Below are 18,622 nucleotides of genomic sequence, written 5' to 3' on the forward strand. Positions count from 1 at the left end.
TGGGCAGATAAACCTGTGCGTATACAGAAAAGGTTATTGCAGCTTCCTAAGAGCACAGGGGGCCTTGCTCTTCCCAATTTTTTATATTACTATTTGGCAGCTAATATTCACAAGCTCTTGTACTGGACTGGCAGATCTGCCACCGACCAGCCTGCCTGGGTCCACATTGAAATGTCATCATCCCAGGTCTCACTGCGGTCATGGCTGTGTTCCCCACTTCCTGTGTCGGCCACTGAAGCCAGCGATAACCCAGTAGTTAAGCAGTCATTTAAGATATGGTTACAATTCAGGAAACATTTTGGCTTGCAGGGTCCCTCTATTCATGCCCCAGTATCCCATAATCACAGTTTTAAACCATCCATTATGGACTCCGCGTTTGAGTTGTGGTCGGCGAGAGGTGTGGCATCTGTCGGTGACCTCTACGACAATGGCACGTTCATGTCCTTCAGTGACCTACCGTCTAAATTTAATCTCCCCTCATCTCACCTGTTCCGTTTTTTTCAAATTAGACACTTTGCCCAGAAAAACTACACTGATTTCCCGAACACCCCTGCTCAGACTCTGTTAGACACCCTTCTCATGATAAACCCCAATCAGAAAAGGAATATCTCCCGTATTTTTAATGCAATGGACGCCATCGCTTCAGTTTTCCCACAGCACACAAAACATCTGTGGGAGCAGGATCTGGGACTCAATTTTACAGAAGATCAATGGGGCAGGATCCTTGAGCTGGTCCACAGCTCTTCCGTCTGTGCCCGACACGGGCTGATTCAATGTAAACTCTTAGACAGGACTTACTACACCAATCATAGACTGTCTAAATTCTATCCCAATGTAACTGACACCTGCAATAGATGCAACCAGTCCCCTGCCGACCTCATACACATGTTTTGGTCATGTCCAAAACTTACTGACTTCTGGTCCAAAATATTTGACACCCTTCAAATTGCTTACCATTTTGTTGCCGACCCCCACCCCCTCTCTGCCCTCTTTGGTATCCCACACAACAAAATCTTAACAGCTGAGGCACGACATTCCATGGCCTTTTGCACTCTGTTGGCTAGGCGCTTAATTTTGTTGAACCGGAAGCACAAATTGCCCCCATCCTACACTCGATGGGTTAAGGAAGTTCTTCACAACTTAAGGTCCTCATTTTGTATTACCTTAGCTCAATAAACATACTATAACAAAAAAGAAAGATTAGACAGACACATAGCTCAAATAACTTGCATAATTTATTAAACAAAACTTTGTAAAAAAGTTCACTTAAAAAGGAAGTTATTAGAACAATGTTTATCTTTTGCTTTCTGATTTGATACACTTTAGATAAGAACCGAGTGTTTTATTTTTCTTCTTTGCCATAAGAGACAGAACACGGTCAGCACAGCTGTGTCCTTCAGGCTCGTCCGTACCTAATAAAATGATAGGAAACATAAAAGTATGGCATTATTGTAGAGGAAGTGTTACTCATGAATAAAGTTTGTATCTTTATTTTCTGTGGATATTCAACTACTGATTTTGAATATGGTTTTGGATTAAACTGTGCACTACCAAGACAATGAATGTACTGTATGGAGTTCTTCCACATTATTAGTATTGCATATATTATTTAATACATTATGTATTATGTGCAATACTTTGCTTTGATTGTTTGTAAGTAATGAAAACAGGTCTGTACCTGGAGTCAGTGTTGAAGTGATGACTCAGGGTTCAGTCTGGTTGGATTCCAGTTGTGTCTCATGTTGGACATCCTAGAGGAACATTCAACACAAAAACACAGATATGTAAAGTCATACATGTGCCAGGTTAACTCCTTAACAGACTTTTACATGGTAAAAATACAAGTTTATTACTTCAAAGTTCATCAGATTATAATCATTTCAGTTTAGGAAATAGGTGGTGGGTAAGATTAACGATGTAAAAAACTGAATATAGTACTACTTTAAATACTCACGTTTCAGTCTATCACAGTAAATCTGTTTCTGCAGAATAATAATCTGTGTAACGCAGTCAAGTCAAATGGGTTGGCGAGTGAAATAACTTTACATACCATTAGATATCTTACGTGGGGGAGCTTATTCTCCAAACACACTCATCCTCATAAACCAATGCTTAGAGAAGCTTAGATCTGCTGGGTGGATCGGATCATGTCGGTTCATGTCTGGTCAATAACTTTCCCGTTAGCATCGCTATTACTGCTGCTATCATGCCTGCGGGCTAGCGGAGCTAAGCTAACCAGCCATGATGTGTGGACTGGATCATGTGGGATCATATCGGTTCATGCCGGGTCAATAACTCATTAGGATACGGTCCCGTTAGCATCGCTATTACTGCTGCTATCATGCCTGCGGGCTAGCCGAGCTAAGCTAACAAACCAGGTACAGGTACCTGCGAATCACTATAAACAGATAAATACAATACTAAACTTGACTAACCTCAGAAATGGGAGCGCAGACGTCTTTAGCCTCTCTGTCAGGAGAACAAGCAGAACTTCAAAACGTATTATTCATCCGAAATGTGAGTGAAACCTCTCCACAGACTCGGGTCGTCCTCACTGACGGGGGATAGCCTGCCCTGTTAGCCTGTTAGCTCAGGTGAAGCCGAGCAGGCTACAGGCTGACGCTGGAGTCGAGTTACTTGGGAGATTTCGTAGGGCCCGTCTGAAAGTGCCCACTCTCCCAACGTTAACGCCTCTGGTGCTAGATATCCCCACGCAGTGCTCCAGTCTGTTTAAAAGAATGCTGTGGTCCACTGTGTCAAATACTGCACTGAGGTACAATAGTACCAGGACTGAGCACATGCCGTCATCGGCAGCCATTAGGAGATCATTGGTAACCCTGAGCAGTAGGGATGGGCATAATTAATCTACGATTGATTAATTGATCATGAAGAATTTCGTAGATGAAATTGTTTTTTCATCAATGAAACTAATGCATGTGGCAGGAGGTCGGAATATCCGAGTTGCCCTGAAAGCAGCACACAGAGGATGTTAGCAGCTGGAGGAAGAAGCCCGGAGCTAGCCTCCGCTGCCCGGCTTCATGTCCGCACACGGACCCTCAGTTCACGGGGAAGGGAACCCGGACAGACCCGGGTCTAGGTGAGGGGTTCAGGGAGTGAGGACGTGACAAGAACCGGACTGAGAGGTCGAGAACCGTCAAATCCAGCTAGTTCTCAGCAGCTACCTGCTGCTCTCTCAGCGGTACAGCAGCTTATATTTGCAAGTGTAACCATTGAACGGATCCCGTTTAACTGCCACAAGAGTTGTTCATCTTGTAATAAAGATCTCAATTTTTATTTTCACTGCATTTCAATATAGCCTTTAATATTTTAGTATAAAAATATTAATGATTAAGCGATCGTTAATTCTTCCGACGATCAATTAGTACTTACGGAAGACAGATTGGAATTTTTCAAAGATTTTGATGTTTCCTTCTAAAGACAGGTGTTGGATTGACACAGTTTCTTCAAAAATGTTAGATATAAAAGGTTACTTGAAGCTTGACTACTTGGCCTGTGGCAGTGTTAATTTCGTTGACGATAACGATAACGAAAAATATTCGTTAACGCCCCTTTTCCCATGACTAAGATGAGACGAAGACGAAACGAAAAGGGATCTTTGAAAACAAAAACTATGACGAAATCTATTTTAATTTTCGTTAACGAGACGAGACGAAACGAAAATGTTGGCGGTTGACTAAGTCACAACAATTTTTAAAAACATAATCGTATCAGGCCGTCATGAAGTACCCGGAGCGGCGAGTGTGTGTGTCTGTGTGTGTGTGCGTGTGTGTGTGTGTGTGCGCTCCGGTCCCGCGGCTCCACCCCCGCGCACTCGCTCAGAGAGACAGTGAGATCAGAGCTCGTTCACAATGAAGCAGGCCGGTCACTGACTCACCGGCTGTTCTTAACTATGGAAACAGTGAAAACACAGAGTTTCTCTGGTCTCAGCTGCTCTGAGATCAGCGCCGCAGCTTCTGGATCAGAGCAGAGGCTGCAGTTGGTTTCTACAGAGCTGCAGTTTTACTGTCCGCCTCCAGTCTGATCTGCTTTCACTTTTTTTTTTCACATTTCGCCAACTAAAATATATAGGCTGCAGCTATATGTTTTTATTTATTTCAAAATAGGGTACTTCTTATTTCATACATTTCCCACAAATATGGGGATGACTCAAATAACCCTACATAGTTCTGCGTTTAATTTATTTCAAAGTAGGCCTACACTTGCCTGTGTATTTTCTTCTCCTCTTCATAAGCATTTGGTGTTTCCCTTTGTTGTAACAGGTAAAAATAAATAAAATGTCAACAGTTTTCTTTATTGTTGTTCTATAATTTCATAAATGCAATAATCTACAGATTAGTATAGTATAACTTTATATAAAATTTTATCAGCTTTGTTATCAAATATGTTTTGCGGCTCCAGACAAATTTTATTTGGGGGAAGAGGGGGCAAAATGGCTCTTTTGATAGTAAAGGTTGCCGACCCCTGCTATAGACCTATAGGAGGGACATCTAATGGACAACCTAAGTACTGCAAGCTAGACTAGTACGCAGTTGTAGACACAACACAGGGACCTGAGAAGGGAAGATAAGGAGTTTAATGTGGCTATTAAATGTGACTAAAACTAGACTAAAATGTAATTTGTTTTCGTCGACTAAAACTAGACTAAAATGTAATTTGTTTTCGTCGACTAAAACTAGACTAAAACTAAGAAGGATAAAAATGACTAAAACTAGACTAAAACTAATATGCATTTTCGTCAAAAGACTAAGACTAAGACTAAATCAAAAATAGCTGCCAAAATTAACACTGGCCTGTGGTTTTCAAATTGCACCATTTAAGAGCAGAACAATTAAGCGACTAATCGACCCCCCGAGAATACAATTGGAATCAGCTGTGGGTCTAAATGACCCTGCAGAGAAGCGAAGTGTATCCCACTGCTTGAGTGTTACAGCAGGGATTAAACGTTAGAACCCACACAGGGATAGAGGAGCTCCTGCTGGGGTTAAAAATTAATAAAATCAATGGAGTGAGGTCCCAGGGGCTCCTCCTTTGGATTGAAAAATATCCAAAGTGTTTTAGTAGCAAAAAAACAGTGATGGAGTGGATCGAGAAAATAGTGATGCTGATCGTTACAATGTCCAGGTTTAACCCCCCCTGACAGAATACACTCTGCACAATTTCAGAAACCTGGTTTTCGGTGACACGGGCAAAATGACTGTAGACACAAGGCATGTGTGCCCGGGCTGTAAGCACTGTGAATCAGCCAGAGTGGATGGAAAGAGATGCCTGGATGGTCCTTGGATCTCCGGAGAGGAGCTGGAGCTCGATGAATGTGTATCTGAGCTTTACGCACCGTGACTCGGCCACTGTGGGTGGTGATTGGGGCCCCCACTGGGGAGGGAGAGATCCTAAAATCCCCCAGGGGGATACATGAGCTCCTGCTGGGTCTAAATAATGGATAAAATCCCACACTGGCATACATGAGCTCCTGCTGGGCCCGGAGAGCGAGCCCGGGCCTGGTGTGTGATGCATGGGCCAGCAGGACACACACACACACACACACACACTCTGGGTCTATCTGACGCAGGACCAACATGTGGTTAAAGAAACACCGACTTAACTCCAATGATTTTAACAACGTTAGACCCATCTCTAAACATCCCAGGAGTCTGGAGAAGATCGTTGCAATCAACTTTTAGCTTTTATATCAGAAAAATCTTTGTGTAAATCAGTGATTCTACCGTGTGATTAATCTGATTAAAAATGTTAATTGTTTTTATAGCCCTAGCTCTAATACTTGGCCCTAAACACCTTAGAGATACATTATCTAATGATATAGCTGCTCTAGACAAATTTGCCCTTGCTTCCAATGAAACAGTCCGGAACTTGGGAATGATCATGGATTCCGATGTGTCCTTTAATTCTCATTTAAAACAAATTTCTAGGACCACCTTTTTTCACTTGCGTACCCTCTCAAAAAGATGCAGAAAAAAACTGTAAGAACATGTTGCGGATGTTTGTGTTCCACACAGGATCTGATTGGAACAAATATCGACTTTTACGTATACTTTATTCCTTGCAAGGAAGGTCAGACAATCATACAGCATGCGAAGAGCATTCTGCAGAGGGAATGACAAAGAAACAGTTTCAGTGTCCATTACAGTCACCTCTCCTTTCTCCCAAGGTGTTCGGGCAAAAGACCTCCCCGGGGCACAAATGCCTTTTAAAGAGTTCCGGGAGGGTTGAACTAATAAGGAAGTGGGCAGGGGGAAGTTAATTCAAACTAGTAGGTTTTTGTATGATATTTAATAGTTTTTATTCGGGATGGTTTGGTTGATAAATATGTATTGATTGTATATGTATATTTTAAATATAAATATTGTAAATATTTATCGTATATTTATACTGGGGGTTATGTTTGGGGTTCTTGGAGATGGTATGTGCAGGCTGAATTAATTGACAGCCATCTTTATATATTAGGCAGCCAGTCTGTATGTGGGTCGATGTTGTACCACCTATACAGAGACAGCTTGGTGTAGCTAGATTGGGACCCCTGGAACGGTTACCAGCCTAGCTATTTTGTAACGGCCTTTTTCAGCCTTCCAGGGTCCTTAACGTCCGTAGCCCTATCATCGATCGCAGAGTGTACAAAGTCAAAGTATTTAGCCCATTTGCTCAGAGGAGGATTCACGGTTTGAGACGCTTTAAAGGCGACAACCAAGAGAGTGATCAATTCTCAGGGTTGTCTAGGCAGAATCCGTTTACCCTTAGGTTATGACTCTACACCGACAGATAAGCCATCACTCTTAAGGAACGCAGGGTTTTACAGGCTAACGGTAGCTGGAGTTGTTATAGTGGGCCAGTCCTTGCACAGTCCTAGGCTTGTATGCATCTTACTTCCTAGTGTTTCACAATGTTCAATCCACACCTCGTTGCAGCAGACTTAGTTATCCTATGGATACTTTCAAACAGTTTTGTGAATGGGTAACAGCAAATTTATTTAGAAATGTAAAAGATACAGATTGTTAACAAACTCTAAAGTCGAGTTCCATCGCTTCAGTCCTTATTGGAGCACTTCGTAAAGATATTTCAAGTTAAAAAATAAAGTCAGTTCCTCTGTGAGGTTCTGTTTGGGAGTTCTCTAAGTCTTGTAAGATACGAAAAGCATATGAGATGCACCAAGTGAGTGTGTGCTGAAAATATCACAGTGGTTATATCCTGTCTGTTACTGGATGTCACAACCTAATATGGTCTAATACATTTTTCAATGCTCATACAACGTATGCAGAATGGAATGCAGGATGATACAACGTATGCAGGATGGAATGCAGGATGATACAACGTAGCACCATAGAGAGCATCCTGACTGGCTGCATCACCGCCTGGTATGGCAGTTGCACCGCCCTCAACCGTAAGGCTTTAGAGAGGTGTCACGGGTATGGTGAGGACCCAAATGCAGCACAGGCAGACGAGATCTTAATTGGTAATGAACTTTATTTTTCACTGCAGTCTTAAACAGTTCTTAACAGTGGCAGGGTGAAAAGTCTTTGTTCCCAGTGATCTTCAGCGAGATCTGGCAAGGAGTGAGTCTGGTGTTGCTGAGTGGAGGCAAGGTCCACAGCAGGAGGATTACCTAGATGCAGACAGGTTCAGTGGTGAGCTGTGTAGCAGGCCGGAGCAGGTAGCAAGCAGGTAGCAAGCAGGTAGCAGGCAGATAGCAGGCAGATAGCAGGTAGCAGGCCGGAGCAGGTAGCAGGCAGGTAGCAGGCAGATAACAGGTAGCAGGCCGGAGCAGGTAGCAGGCAGGTAGCAGGCAGATAACAGGTAGCAGGCCGGAGAGAGAAATGCTGGAGGTCAGGCATTTACGCAAGACAATCTGGCACTGAAGCAGAGACAGGAGCAGGCTTATATGCAGCCAGGGCTGTCACAGGTGTGGAGAGTTGGCCTGATGAGGGGGCGTGGCTAACAGGTAGAGTGGAGCAGAGACAGAGGAGTGGAAAAATACCAGCAGACAGGAGATGAGCAGACTGTGACAGAACCCCCCCTCAAGGGACGGCTCTCGACGTCCCAAGACGAATGGACCAAACCGGGTGGGAGGCGGGGGCCTGGAGGAGGGCTAATACTCGTCCGAGAGCCCAGCGTCCATCTCCAAGACCCTGGTCCCGGGGAGACTGTCGTCGCTGTCGTTTGGGGACTCCGACGGAGGATGTGGTCTGGGAGGTGGCCTGGTTCTGGACGTCTGGGTGGGGTTGCGTCGATGGAAATCCCTGATGATGGTGCGGTCCAAGATGTTCCTCCCAGGAACCCAGAACCTTTCTTCAGGGCCGTAACCCTCCCAGTCCACCAAGTACTGGAATCCCCTCCCACGCCGGCGAGACTGCAGGATACGACGGACAGTGTAGGCGGGACCTCCATCGATGAGGCGAGGAGGTGGTGGAGGTGGTGTGGCAGGAACCAGGGCGCTCTCTTGGACCGGTTTAACCTTGGAGACATGAAACGTGGGATGAACCCGCATGGATCTAGGGAGTTTGAGCCTCACTGCCACTGGGTTGACGATCTCCTGGATCTCGAACGGGCCGATGAAGCGAGGAGCCAGTTTCTTGGATTCCACCCGGAGGGGAAGATCACGGGTGGAAAGCCAAACTTTCTGACCCGGCTGGTAGTCTGGGGCCTTGGAGCGGTGGCGATTGGCGGCCGCGGTGTAGCGGTCAGCGGCCCGGAGTAGAGCCGCCCTGGCTCGGGTCCAAGTCCTGCGACAACGGCGGATGAAGTCCTGGACAGAGGGGCAGGATGTTTCTTTCTCAAGTACCGGAAAAAGCGGTGGTTGGAACCCATAGGTGCACTCAAAGGGGGAGAGACCGGTGGCGGAGCTGGTCAAGGTGTTGTGGGCGTATTCTACCCATAGGAGCTGTTCGGACCAAGAAGTAGGGTCTTGAGACGTCATGCAACGTAGTGCCGTTTCCATCTCCTGATTCTTGCGTTCGGTCTGGCCGTTGGACTGGGGGTGGTACCCCGAGGACAGGCTGACGGTGGCTCCCAGGAGCGAGCAGAACTCCCTCCAGAATACTGAGGCGAACTGGGGACCCCGATCAGAGACCACGTCCACTGGGATGCCATGGAGACGGACGACGTGGAGGAGGAGTAGTTTAGCCGTCTCTTTGGCAGATGGGAGTTTGGGCAGGGGCACGAAATGTGCCATCTTGCTGAACCTATCTACCACCGTCAGGATAGTAGTGTTGCCGCTGGATGGTGGTAGACCGGTGACAAAGTCCAAAGAAATGTGCGACCAGGGACGATGAGGCACAGGCAGAGGATGTAGAAGACCGGCAGGGGCATGATGAGCCGGCTTGTGCTGGTTGCAGGTGGGACAGGCATTGACGAACCCCCGAATGTCCTCATCCACTGACGTCCACCAGAACCGGCGCCGCACCACGTCCTTGGTCCGTTGGATCCCTGGATGACAGGTAAGTTGAGTGCTGTGGGCCCATTGTAGAACCTCGGACCGGAGGTCAGGCGGGACGAACAGACAGTTGGGAGGGCAAGCACTAGGTCCGGGCTGGTCTTGGGCGGCGACCCTGACCTTCTCCTCTATCTCCCAGGTGAGTGTGGCCACCAGACGGGAAGAAGGCAGGATAGTGTCTGGGTCGGTCCTGTCCCCCTCCTTTTCCGAGAACTGACGGGACAGGGCATCGGGCTTGACGTTGCGGGACCCCGGTCGATAGGAGAGGGAAAAGTTGAAGCGGGTCAGGAAGAGTGCCCATCGAGCCTGGCGGGAGTTCAGTCTTTTGGCGGACTGGAGGTACTCAAGGTTTTTATGGTCAGTCCATACCAGAAACGGCAGTTTAGTCCCCTCGAGCCAGTGTCGCCACTCTTCTAAAGCCAACTTGACGGCGAGGAGCTCTCGGTTTCCAATGTCATAATTCCTCTCTGCCGGGGTCAAACGTCGGGAATAGAATGCGCAGGGGTGCAACCTCTGGTCGGAGGCTGCTCTCTGGGACAAGACAGCCCCCACTCCCGAGTCGGAAGCGTCCACCTCGACCACGAACTGCCGTTCAGGGTCCGGTATTTGGAGGATGGGGGCCGAGGTGAATCGTGTCTTCAGGGCCAGAAAAGAGTCATTGGCGGCCGTGGACCAGAGAAACGGAACCTTGGAGGAGGTAAGAGCTGTGAGGGGGGCCGCCACCGAACTGTAGCCCCTGATGAACTTCCGGTAGAAGTTGGCGAAGCCCAGGAAACGTTGCAGCTGCTTGCGGGAATCAGGGGCGGGCCAAGTGGTGACGGCAGAAACCTTGGCTGAGTCCATCTCCACGGTCCCTCTCCCTACGACGTACCCCAGGAAGGAGACAGACGAGACGTGAAACTCACACTTCTCGGCCTTGATGAACAGGGAGTTTTCCAGCAGACGTTGGAGGACCTTCTGGACGTGATGTACATGTTCCTCTCTGGAGCGGGAGAAGATCAGAATGTCATCAAGGTACACGAAGACGACCTTGTTGAGCATGTCCCTGAGCACGTCGTTGACCAGAGCCTGGAAGACAGCAGGAGCGTTGGTGAGGCCGAAGGGCATCACCAGGTACTCGTAGTGACCAGTGGGGGTATTGAACGCCGTCTTCCACTCGTCCCCCTCGCGGATCCGGACCAGGTGGTAGGCGTTGCGCAGGTCAAGCTTGGTGAATATGGTGGCCCCCTCTAGGAGCTCGAAAGCTGAGGAGATGAGAGGCAGGGGGTACCGGTTCTTGATGGTAATGTCATTCAATCCACGGTAATCAATGCAGGGGCGGAGTGTCTTGTCTTTCTTCTCCACGAAGAAGAAACCTGCTCCAGCCGGAGACGAGGAAGGGCGGATGATGCCTGCCGCTAGACCGTCATTGATATATGTCTCCATCGCCCCCCTCTCAGGAACGGACAGGGAATACAGGCGTCCTCTGGGGGGCGTGGCACCGGGCTGGAGGTTGATGGCGCAGTCATAGGGCCGATGTGGGGGCAGGGAGGTTGCCTTGGCCTTACTGAAGACCTCCCTGAAGTCCAGATACTCAGCCGGGACCCCCAGCACATCGGTAGAAGAACTGGTCGTGGCAGAAGGTCGTGGTGTGGCGGCTTGCTTGAGGCAGACCTGGTGACACGATGAACTCCACCCCAGGATCGCCCCTGTGGTCCAATCAAGGTGTGGATTGTGACGTCGGAGCCATGGGAACCCCAGAAGGAGAGGATGACGAGGAGAGTGCAGGATGTGAAACTGGAGTGTTTCATGGTGGTTCCCGGAAATTAACATCCGTATAGGCACTGTCAGGTGGGTCACAGTTCCCAGAAGTCGGCCATCCAGAGCGTTGGTGGAAACTGGAGCTGGCAGGGGAATCGGACCGACACCCAGCTGCAGAGCTAGGTTAGAGTCCATAATGTTGGCATCAGAGCCAGAGTCAATGAGGGTGGCGAGGGTCTGGGATCCCTCAGGCAGTAGCAGGCGGACCTGGCACAGGGATCGTGGGCTGGAGGAGGAGCTAGATGTATGACTCACCAGGAACTCCTTCCTTCCTGATGAGCCCGACCTTTTAGCGGGCACCTGGAAATAAAGTGTCCCGCTTGGCCACAATACAGGCAGAGGCTCCCCTCGCGGCGTCTCCTCCTCTCTTCTGGAGTTAGACTGGCCCGACCCACCTGCATGGGTTCAGGCTCCCCTGAATACCGGCAGCCAGAAAGCATCGATACGTCGGAAGCCGCTGGTGAAGGGGCGGGCTGGCGTCGTCCTGCGAGCCCCTGATGTTTCTCCCGCTGTCTCGCTTGAATGCGACGGTCGATGCGGGACGCCAGCTCGATGATGCCGTCGACAGTGGTGGGAAGGTCGTACGAAATCAGTTCGTCTTTAATGTAGTCAGCGAGCCCCATCAGGAATGCGTCGCACTGGGCAGCCTGGTTCCACTCACTGGAGCTAGCCTGGGTGCGGAAGTGGATGGAGTAATCGGCCACTGAACGAGACCCTTGCTTCAGACCTAGAAGCCCTCCAGAAGCGTCCGGACCTCGGGAAGCTTCTCCGAACACTTTGCGGAGCTCAGCGGCGAAGGCTTGGAAAGTGGAGCACGCTGGAGTGCGACGCTCCCACTCGGCTGTTCCCCACAGCCGAGCGCGCCCAGTCAGATGATTCACGGTGAACGCCACCCTGGCGTCTTCCGAAGCGAAGGTGTGGGGCTGGAGGGCAAACAGGATGGAACAGTTCGTGAGGAACGGGCGGCAGCCCTCCGCGTCCCCGGCGTAGCGTTCAGGAACCCCCACACGAGGCTCCGAGGCGGAAGCAGAGGCAGCCGGGACTGGTAGAGGCTGGACTGGTTCTGGAGGCAGAGGGACAACTTGAGCAAAAGCTGCGGCGAGTTGTTGGACCTGCGAGGCTAGCAAGGTAACCGCCTGCTCCTGCTTAGTCACCGCCAGTTGAACATCTGCTGAGTTCGAAAGCAGCAGCGCCTCGTGGTGCTGGAGCATCGCCTCTACCTTCTCCAGGCGATCCATCGGCGTGTGCGCTGGGTCCATGTCTGGCCAGATTGTACTGTCACGGGTATGGTGAGGACCCAAATGCAGCACAGGCAGACGAGATCTTAATTGGTAATGAACTTTATTTTTCACTGCAGTCTTAAACAGTTCTTAACAGTGGCAGGGTGAAAAGTCTTTGTTCCCAGTGATCTTCAGCGAGATCTGGCAAGGAGTGAGTCTGGTGTTGCTGAGTGGAGGCAAGGTCCACAGCAGGAGGATTACCTAGATGCAGACAGGTTCAGTGGTGAGCTGTGTAGCAGGCCGGAGCAGGTAGCAAGCAGGTAGCAAGCAGGTAGCAGGCAGATAGCAGGCAGATAGCAGGCAGATAGCAGGCCGGAGCAGGTAGCAGGCAGGTAGCAGGCAGATAACAGGTAGCAGGCCGGAGCAGGTAGCAGGCAGGTAGCAGGCAGATAACAGGTAGCAGGCCGGAGAGAGAAATGCTGGAGGTCAGGCATTTACGCAAGACAATCTGGCACTGAAGCAGAGACAGGAGCAGGCTTATATGCAGCCAGGGCTGTCACAGGTGTGGAGAGTTGGCCTGATGAGGGGGCGTGGCTAACAGGTAGAGTGGAGCAGAGACAGAGGAGTGGAAAAATACCAGCAGACAGGAGATGAGCAGACTGTGACAAGAGGGTGGTGAAGTTTCCCAGCTCATCACCACCACGGAGCTGTCATCCATGGAGGACCTCTACACCCAGCGGTGCAGGAGGAAGAGCAACCGGATTATTAAAGACCCCCTTCACCCCAGCCATAAACATTTTTGCCAGCTGCCGTCTGGCCGAGGGTACCGCAGCATCCGGGCCCGCACCACCAGGCTCAGAGACAATTTCATCCCCAGGCCATAAGACTTTTAAACTCCTCTGAACTGCAATAACTCCACCAAACCAGCACCCTGGCATATTTGCACCAGCACTGTAATAAGCATATTTGAATATTTGCACTACTGCACGAATTGAACTATTGTTGTTTTATTTTTCTCTTCATCTATAAAGATATATATATTTGGATATATATATTTTATTTTCTATTTTAAACTTTTGATCTTCTATTTTATTGATATTCTATTTTATTCTATTTTATACTATTTCTATTTTTATTTTATTTTTTTTGGTTGAAATTACTGAGCATTGCTTAAAGAGAGCCTGTAACCCAAGTTTTTTATTGCCAGCGACTGCTTCATGTTATCTCTGTGCATTTGACAATAAAAATCTTGAATCTTGAATCTATACAGAATGTTAGATAGAGTGCCGACCAAAAGGTAAAATGCTAAACCATAATTCACACAGGATGTAAGATAGCAAGCAAAGCAAGAGGACAAGACATATATTATGGTTAAAGGTACTTTCCAATATGCATTGCACATCTGCTTGTAGTTTTAAGAACGCACGTAAATGGAACATAATTTCACATCTAGCTCAGCCGTTTATGCAACATTGGTCTGCGCAGATTGACAGTGTGTACAAATGAGCTGTGTGTGTTGAAGAATGAGCCAGTCTTTACATACTAAAATAGAACTCTAATTGTCCACACAGCATAAATAATGCCAACAGGTAAATGATAGAGCTGTATGTTCCTCTCTCCAGGTAATCGTCCCTGTATCGTGCTGACAAGCCGTGTCCATCCTGGTGAGTCCAATGCCAGCTGGGTTATGAAGGGGACCCTTGAGTTTCTGTGCAGCAGTGACCTGGTGGCTCAGTGTCTGAGGGAAGCCTTTGTCTTCAAGATCATCCCAATGCTTAATCCGGACGGAGTCATCAATGGCACGTGAGTGTGATGAGAAAACTGTTCTAAAAAAATATCTCTCTCACGTTCATACAAATTGTGATTTAAGCCTTATTTGTTAAGTTGTGTCCACATTTTTATTGTGTACACTGCACAGAGAAAAAGGAGATGAGTGTTGTTTGATACACATATATGCATTATTTTGCTCAAGTCTGGAACACAAAACTGACGGCAAATACTAGATTGGATCAGCTGGAGGGTTGCTTCAATTATTTTTGATTCAGTACCTGAGAAGTTCAAAGGATAAGGGGAATACAATAAAATATAAACCAGGGAAACAAGTCCAAAGTATAAACACATAAAAGGAAGGTAAATCAAGGCAAAACCATGAAAAACAACAGGATACAAATAAATAATAACAAAGGTAATAAAAGAGATCTATGATGTGAATGCTTGATAATATCAATCAATCAAATTATTAATATTCACAAATCACAATTTGTCTCATAGGGCTTTAACAAGGTGTGACATCCTCTGCCCTTAACCCTCAACAAGAGTAAGGAAAAACTAGTAAAAAAACAAAATTTAACTAACCCTAACCCAGAAGCTTTAACAGGGTAAAAAGAACAAAGAAACCTCAGAGACAGCCACATGTGAGGGATCCCTCTCCCAGGATGGACAGAAGTGCAATAGATGTCACGTGTAATGGAGAATGGGTATTTGCAGCATTGATTATAATAATCAGTTTGTAGCCTTGTCTCCAACAACACCAGAAAAAGTCGCTAGATTTGTCGCTAGTAGCTTTTGACAAAAGAAGTCGCCATGAGGATTTGGAAAGTCGCCAGACTTAGTGACAAAGTCGCCAAGTTGGCAACACTGATTCCACAGGAGAGGAGCTTTATAGTTGAAAGGTCTGGCTCCTACTCTACTTTTAGAGACTTTAGTGATGAAAAGTAAGTCTGAATCCATGGAGTGCAGTACTCTAGTGGGGTGATATGGTACTATCAGCTCTTGGAGGTACAATGGTGCCATATTATTAAGGGCCTTGAAGGTGAGGAGAAGAATTCTAAATTCTATTCTAGATTTAATCGGTAGCCAGTTTAGTGAAGCTAATACAGGAGAAATGTGGTCTCTTTTCTTGGTTCTTGTCAGGACATGTGCTGCAACATTTTGGACAAGCTGTAGAGTCTTTAAGGACTTACCGCTGGACCCTGATAATTCATTATTAGGTTATTACATTTATCAATGTGGAGTTTAGTTAATTGATTACACCAGGGGTCTTCAACGTTTTTCAGGCCAAGGACCCCCAAACTGGTGGAGAGATGGAACAAGGACCCCTCACTATATATATTGTATAAAATTGTGATTTATATTAAACTTGGCCTTGTGGCGTGTATAAACATAGCTACCCTGTTATTGTGCATTCAATACTAAGCTATTCAAATATTACACAGGTTCATATATTCATGTTTTTAATTTAAGCATGTGCAAGGTACAGGGTGGCCATGCCACTGCCATTTATAAACATACGTCTTGCATGCAACACTTAGCTATTAAAGTATTTCACAGATTCATGTTTTTATTTTAAACATGCATGTAGAATAGACAGTGAATCCTCAAGCCATCTGTGGATGGCACACATCCACAGATGTAACAAGATGTTATAGCATAGCAGTGAAAATGCATAGTGTCCGTCCTGATAATGTTTGATATGGAAGCATATATAACGAGAATAGAATTGGGCCGAGCACAGAACCCTGGGGAACACCGTGGTTAACTTTGGTGCACATAGATGACTCATCATTAATTTTTAGAAAGGGTTTGATTACAGCTAGTTTAAAGGACTTATGTTCATATCCTGATAATAATGAGAAATTGATTATGTTCAGTAAAGTACTATTTATCAGGGGCAAAATTTCATCAATTAATTTTGTAGGAATGGGATCTTAGATACAAGTTGTGGATTTAGAAGATGAGATTATTTTGGTCAGCTGATCAAGGGTGATCAGATACAAGCTGTCTAAATAATTGGTAAGATTCGATAAAAGAACACTAACCATAAGAAACCATGGATTACGATTTGTGGATCGCGCATCAGAGGTCGCAATGCTGGATCCAGTATGGCGGATTCTATATCGTGCGGGCTGATCGTAGTGGGAATGGCGGATCCTTTGTTGTGTTGGCATCGGATGGCGGTGGACCAGGACCGAGGCGGCAGCCCATGATGGATCCTAATAAGCGGCAGTGGACAATGACTGTGGATCCTGCTGGTTGCTGACCATAGACTATGATTGCAGCAGGACTGCTTGACATACCGTAGTGAAGTTATCCTTCAAAATGTTTAACCTATCAATGCTGCTAAAAAACTTTAAACTTGATGATGTTTTCCTACAATTGCACTTCTGTCCGTCCTGGGAGAGGGATCCCTCACATGTGGCTCTCTCTGAGGTTTCTACATATTTTTACCCTGTTAACAGGGTTTTTTTTGTAGTTTTTCCTTACTCTTGCTGAGGGTTTAGGACAGAGGATGTCATACCATGTTAAAGATCCGCCATTCCCACTACGATCAGCCCGCACGATGAGACGAATTGTGATTTGTGAATATGGGCTATACAAATAAAATTTGATTTGATTGATTTGATGAAGAAATAAAGATTACAAAAGTCCTATCAGTTCTTCTTTCTGTTACACCAGTGCCAGTCAGGAATAAATGTGTGCACAGCTATGAAAAAAGATTCTACTCATTGAAGTATCAATCATTATGTGGTGATCAGTGTTGCTATTGGGGTGTAATTTCAATCAAATATACGTTTAAACTGTAGGGAGTCAGAGGCGTCAGCTGAATTGGTGTCTGTCTATGTATGTGTCTGACAGAGAAAGAGAGAGAGAAGTGAGTAGCAGAGCCTGTGTATGTGTGTGCAAGCGCACTTATGCAAGTTAGCAATGTTACCTTTCTCATGGTCCGGGACTTTCATGCAGAAGTCACATAATTCTGTTATAGAAATCAATTTCTCATAATGATCAATTTGGCCTGGGACAAAAGTGATCACCATAGACAGTTTCGAATGTAACAAGGGCTACGTTGTAGCACTTTCGGGCCCGAGCACCGGCACGTTGAAGCCTGTTGCAGTCGGGGGAGAGAGCGATCGATGACCAAGCCCACGTCTTCGCGTTGCATGCGTGTTGCGCACTGCGGCAAAGACAAACGCTTCACTTCCTGCGTCTGTCACGTGACGTTGATCCTTGCCTGCTAATTGCTCATTACTGTCCACGCTGTCAAGTAGGACATCACACTGTGCAAATTTTTATGTAAATCGAATGATAGTTGTAAAACAAAGCTTACTTCCTGTTGCCAGTAGGTGGCGCCATCACTATTATTACGCACAGAAATAGATCTGTTCAAGTAAGCGCTCTGATGTAGCGTGAGCAATTTTGTGTCAATTGGACAATGTTACCACAACTTAATTTTCACACTGATCAGTAGGTGGCGCTATGACCCTGAACTAATATTTAGATATGGATGTGTTCAGATCAGGATTGTGATCATAGGTCAATTGTTCGGAGCCGGTTGGATTATGCAGAGTGGATTAACTAAGTACTTCCTGTTTAATGGCGAATCAGTAGGTGGCGCTATGACACTCAGGAAATATTGACACATAGAGCTGTTCAGGCTTGGACTTTGATCAGGTGACAGAAGTTTGGATTTGATAGGACAATGCACAGTGGAGTTATGACAACATTGTGTCCTTTGGCGAAGGATGATCCTTCGCCGCACATCAATGTTTGCAAGGTTTGAGGAAATGAAACAATTCTGACTATGATCCAATGACTTGACTGAGCTCTTTTGAGCTGCATATTGTTAAGCAGCCAGGAGCAGTTGATCAAAGTACAAAACATGTCACTTCCTGTAGCCACCAGGGGGCGCTGTGATTTCAAGTCATAATTTCTGTGTAGATGTCATCAGGCCGGGACTCTAGTCTAACATGTCTAGTGTAACAGGTGGAATGAACCATATAAAAAGTTACATTTAACTTGTTTATTTAAATTGAAATGAAAAACAATTATTTCCCGTGGCGACTGGAGACCCTTTTCTAAACCAAAACACCTGTCCTACTCACCGGTGAGTGATTCTTACTGAAAAGGCACATTAACTAGAACACAAAATATCAGTGCCCTGTACCAACATGCACTTGATTCACAGTATGTTAAATGACACACATCTTTCACAATCAAAGTCCACTCAAAGTTCACACATGCAGTTCAAAGTGATCGAGCAACAGTCCTCAAAGTTATCAAATTCTTCCCAACACGGACACCTTGCTGCTCGTCGACTCACATGTGGCAGGGTAATACTCACGGATGACTGTCTGTTAGTGTCTTG

General features: G+C 46.6%; 1 protein-coding gene across 1 annotated transcript in view; it reads left to right on the forward strand.

Annotated features, from left to right (window-relative positions):
- LOC133009766 (cytosolic carboxypeptidase 4) overlaps positions 1–18,622 on the forward strand; it is a 194,409-nt gene that overhangs the window by 130,261 nt on the left and 45,526 nt on the right. Inside the window, exon 21 of the mRNA XM_061077300.1 lies at positions 14,103–14,283. Coding sequence (XP_060933283.1) covers positions 14,103–14,283 — 181 coding nt within the window. The remainder of the gene's footprint in view (positions 1–14,102; positions 14,284–18,622) is intronic.

The sequence above is a fragment of the Limanda limanda genome, chromosome 8 (genome assembly GCF_963576545.1).
Source record: "Limanda limanda chromosome 8, fLimLim1.1, whole genome shotgun sequence".
Taxonomy (NCBI): Eukaryota; Metazoa; Chordata; class Actinopteri; order Pleuronectiformes; family Pleuronectidae; genus Limanda; species Limanda limanda.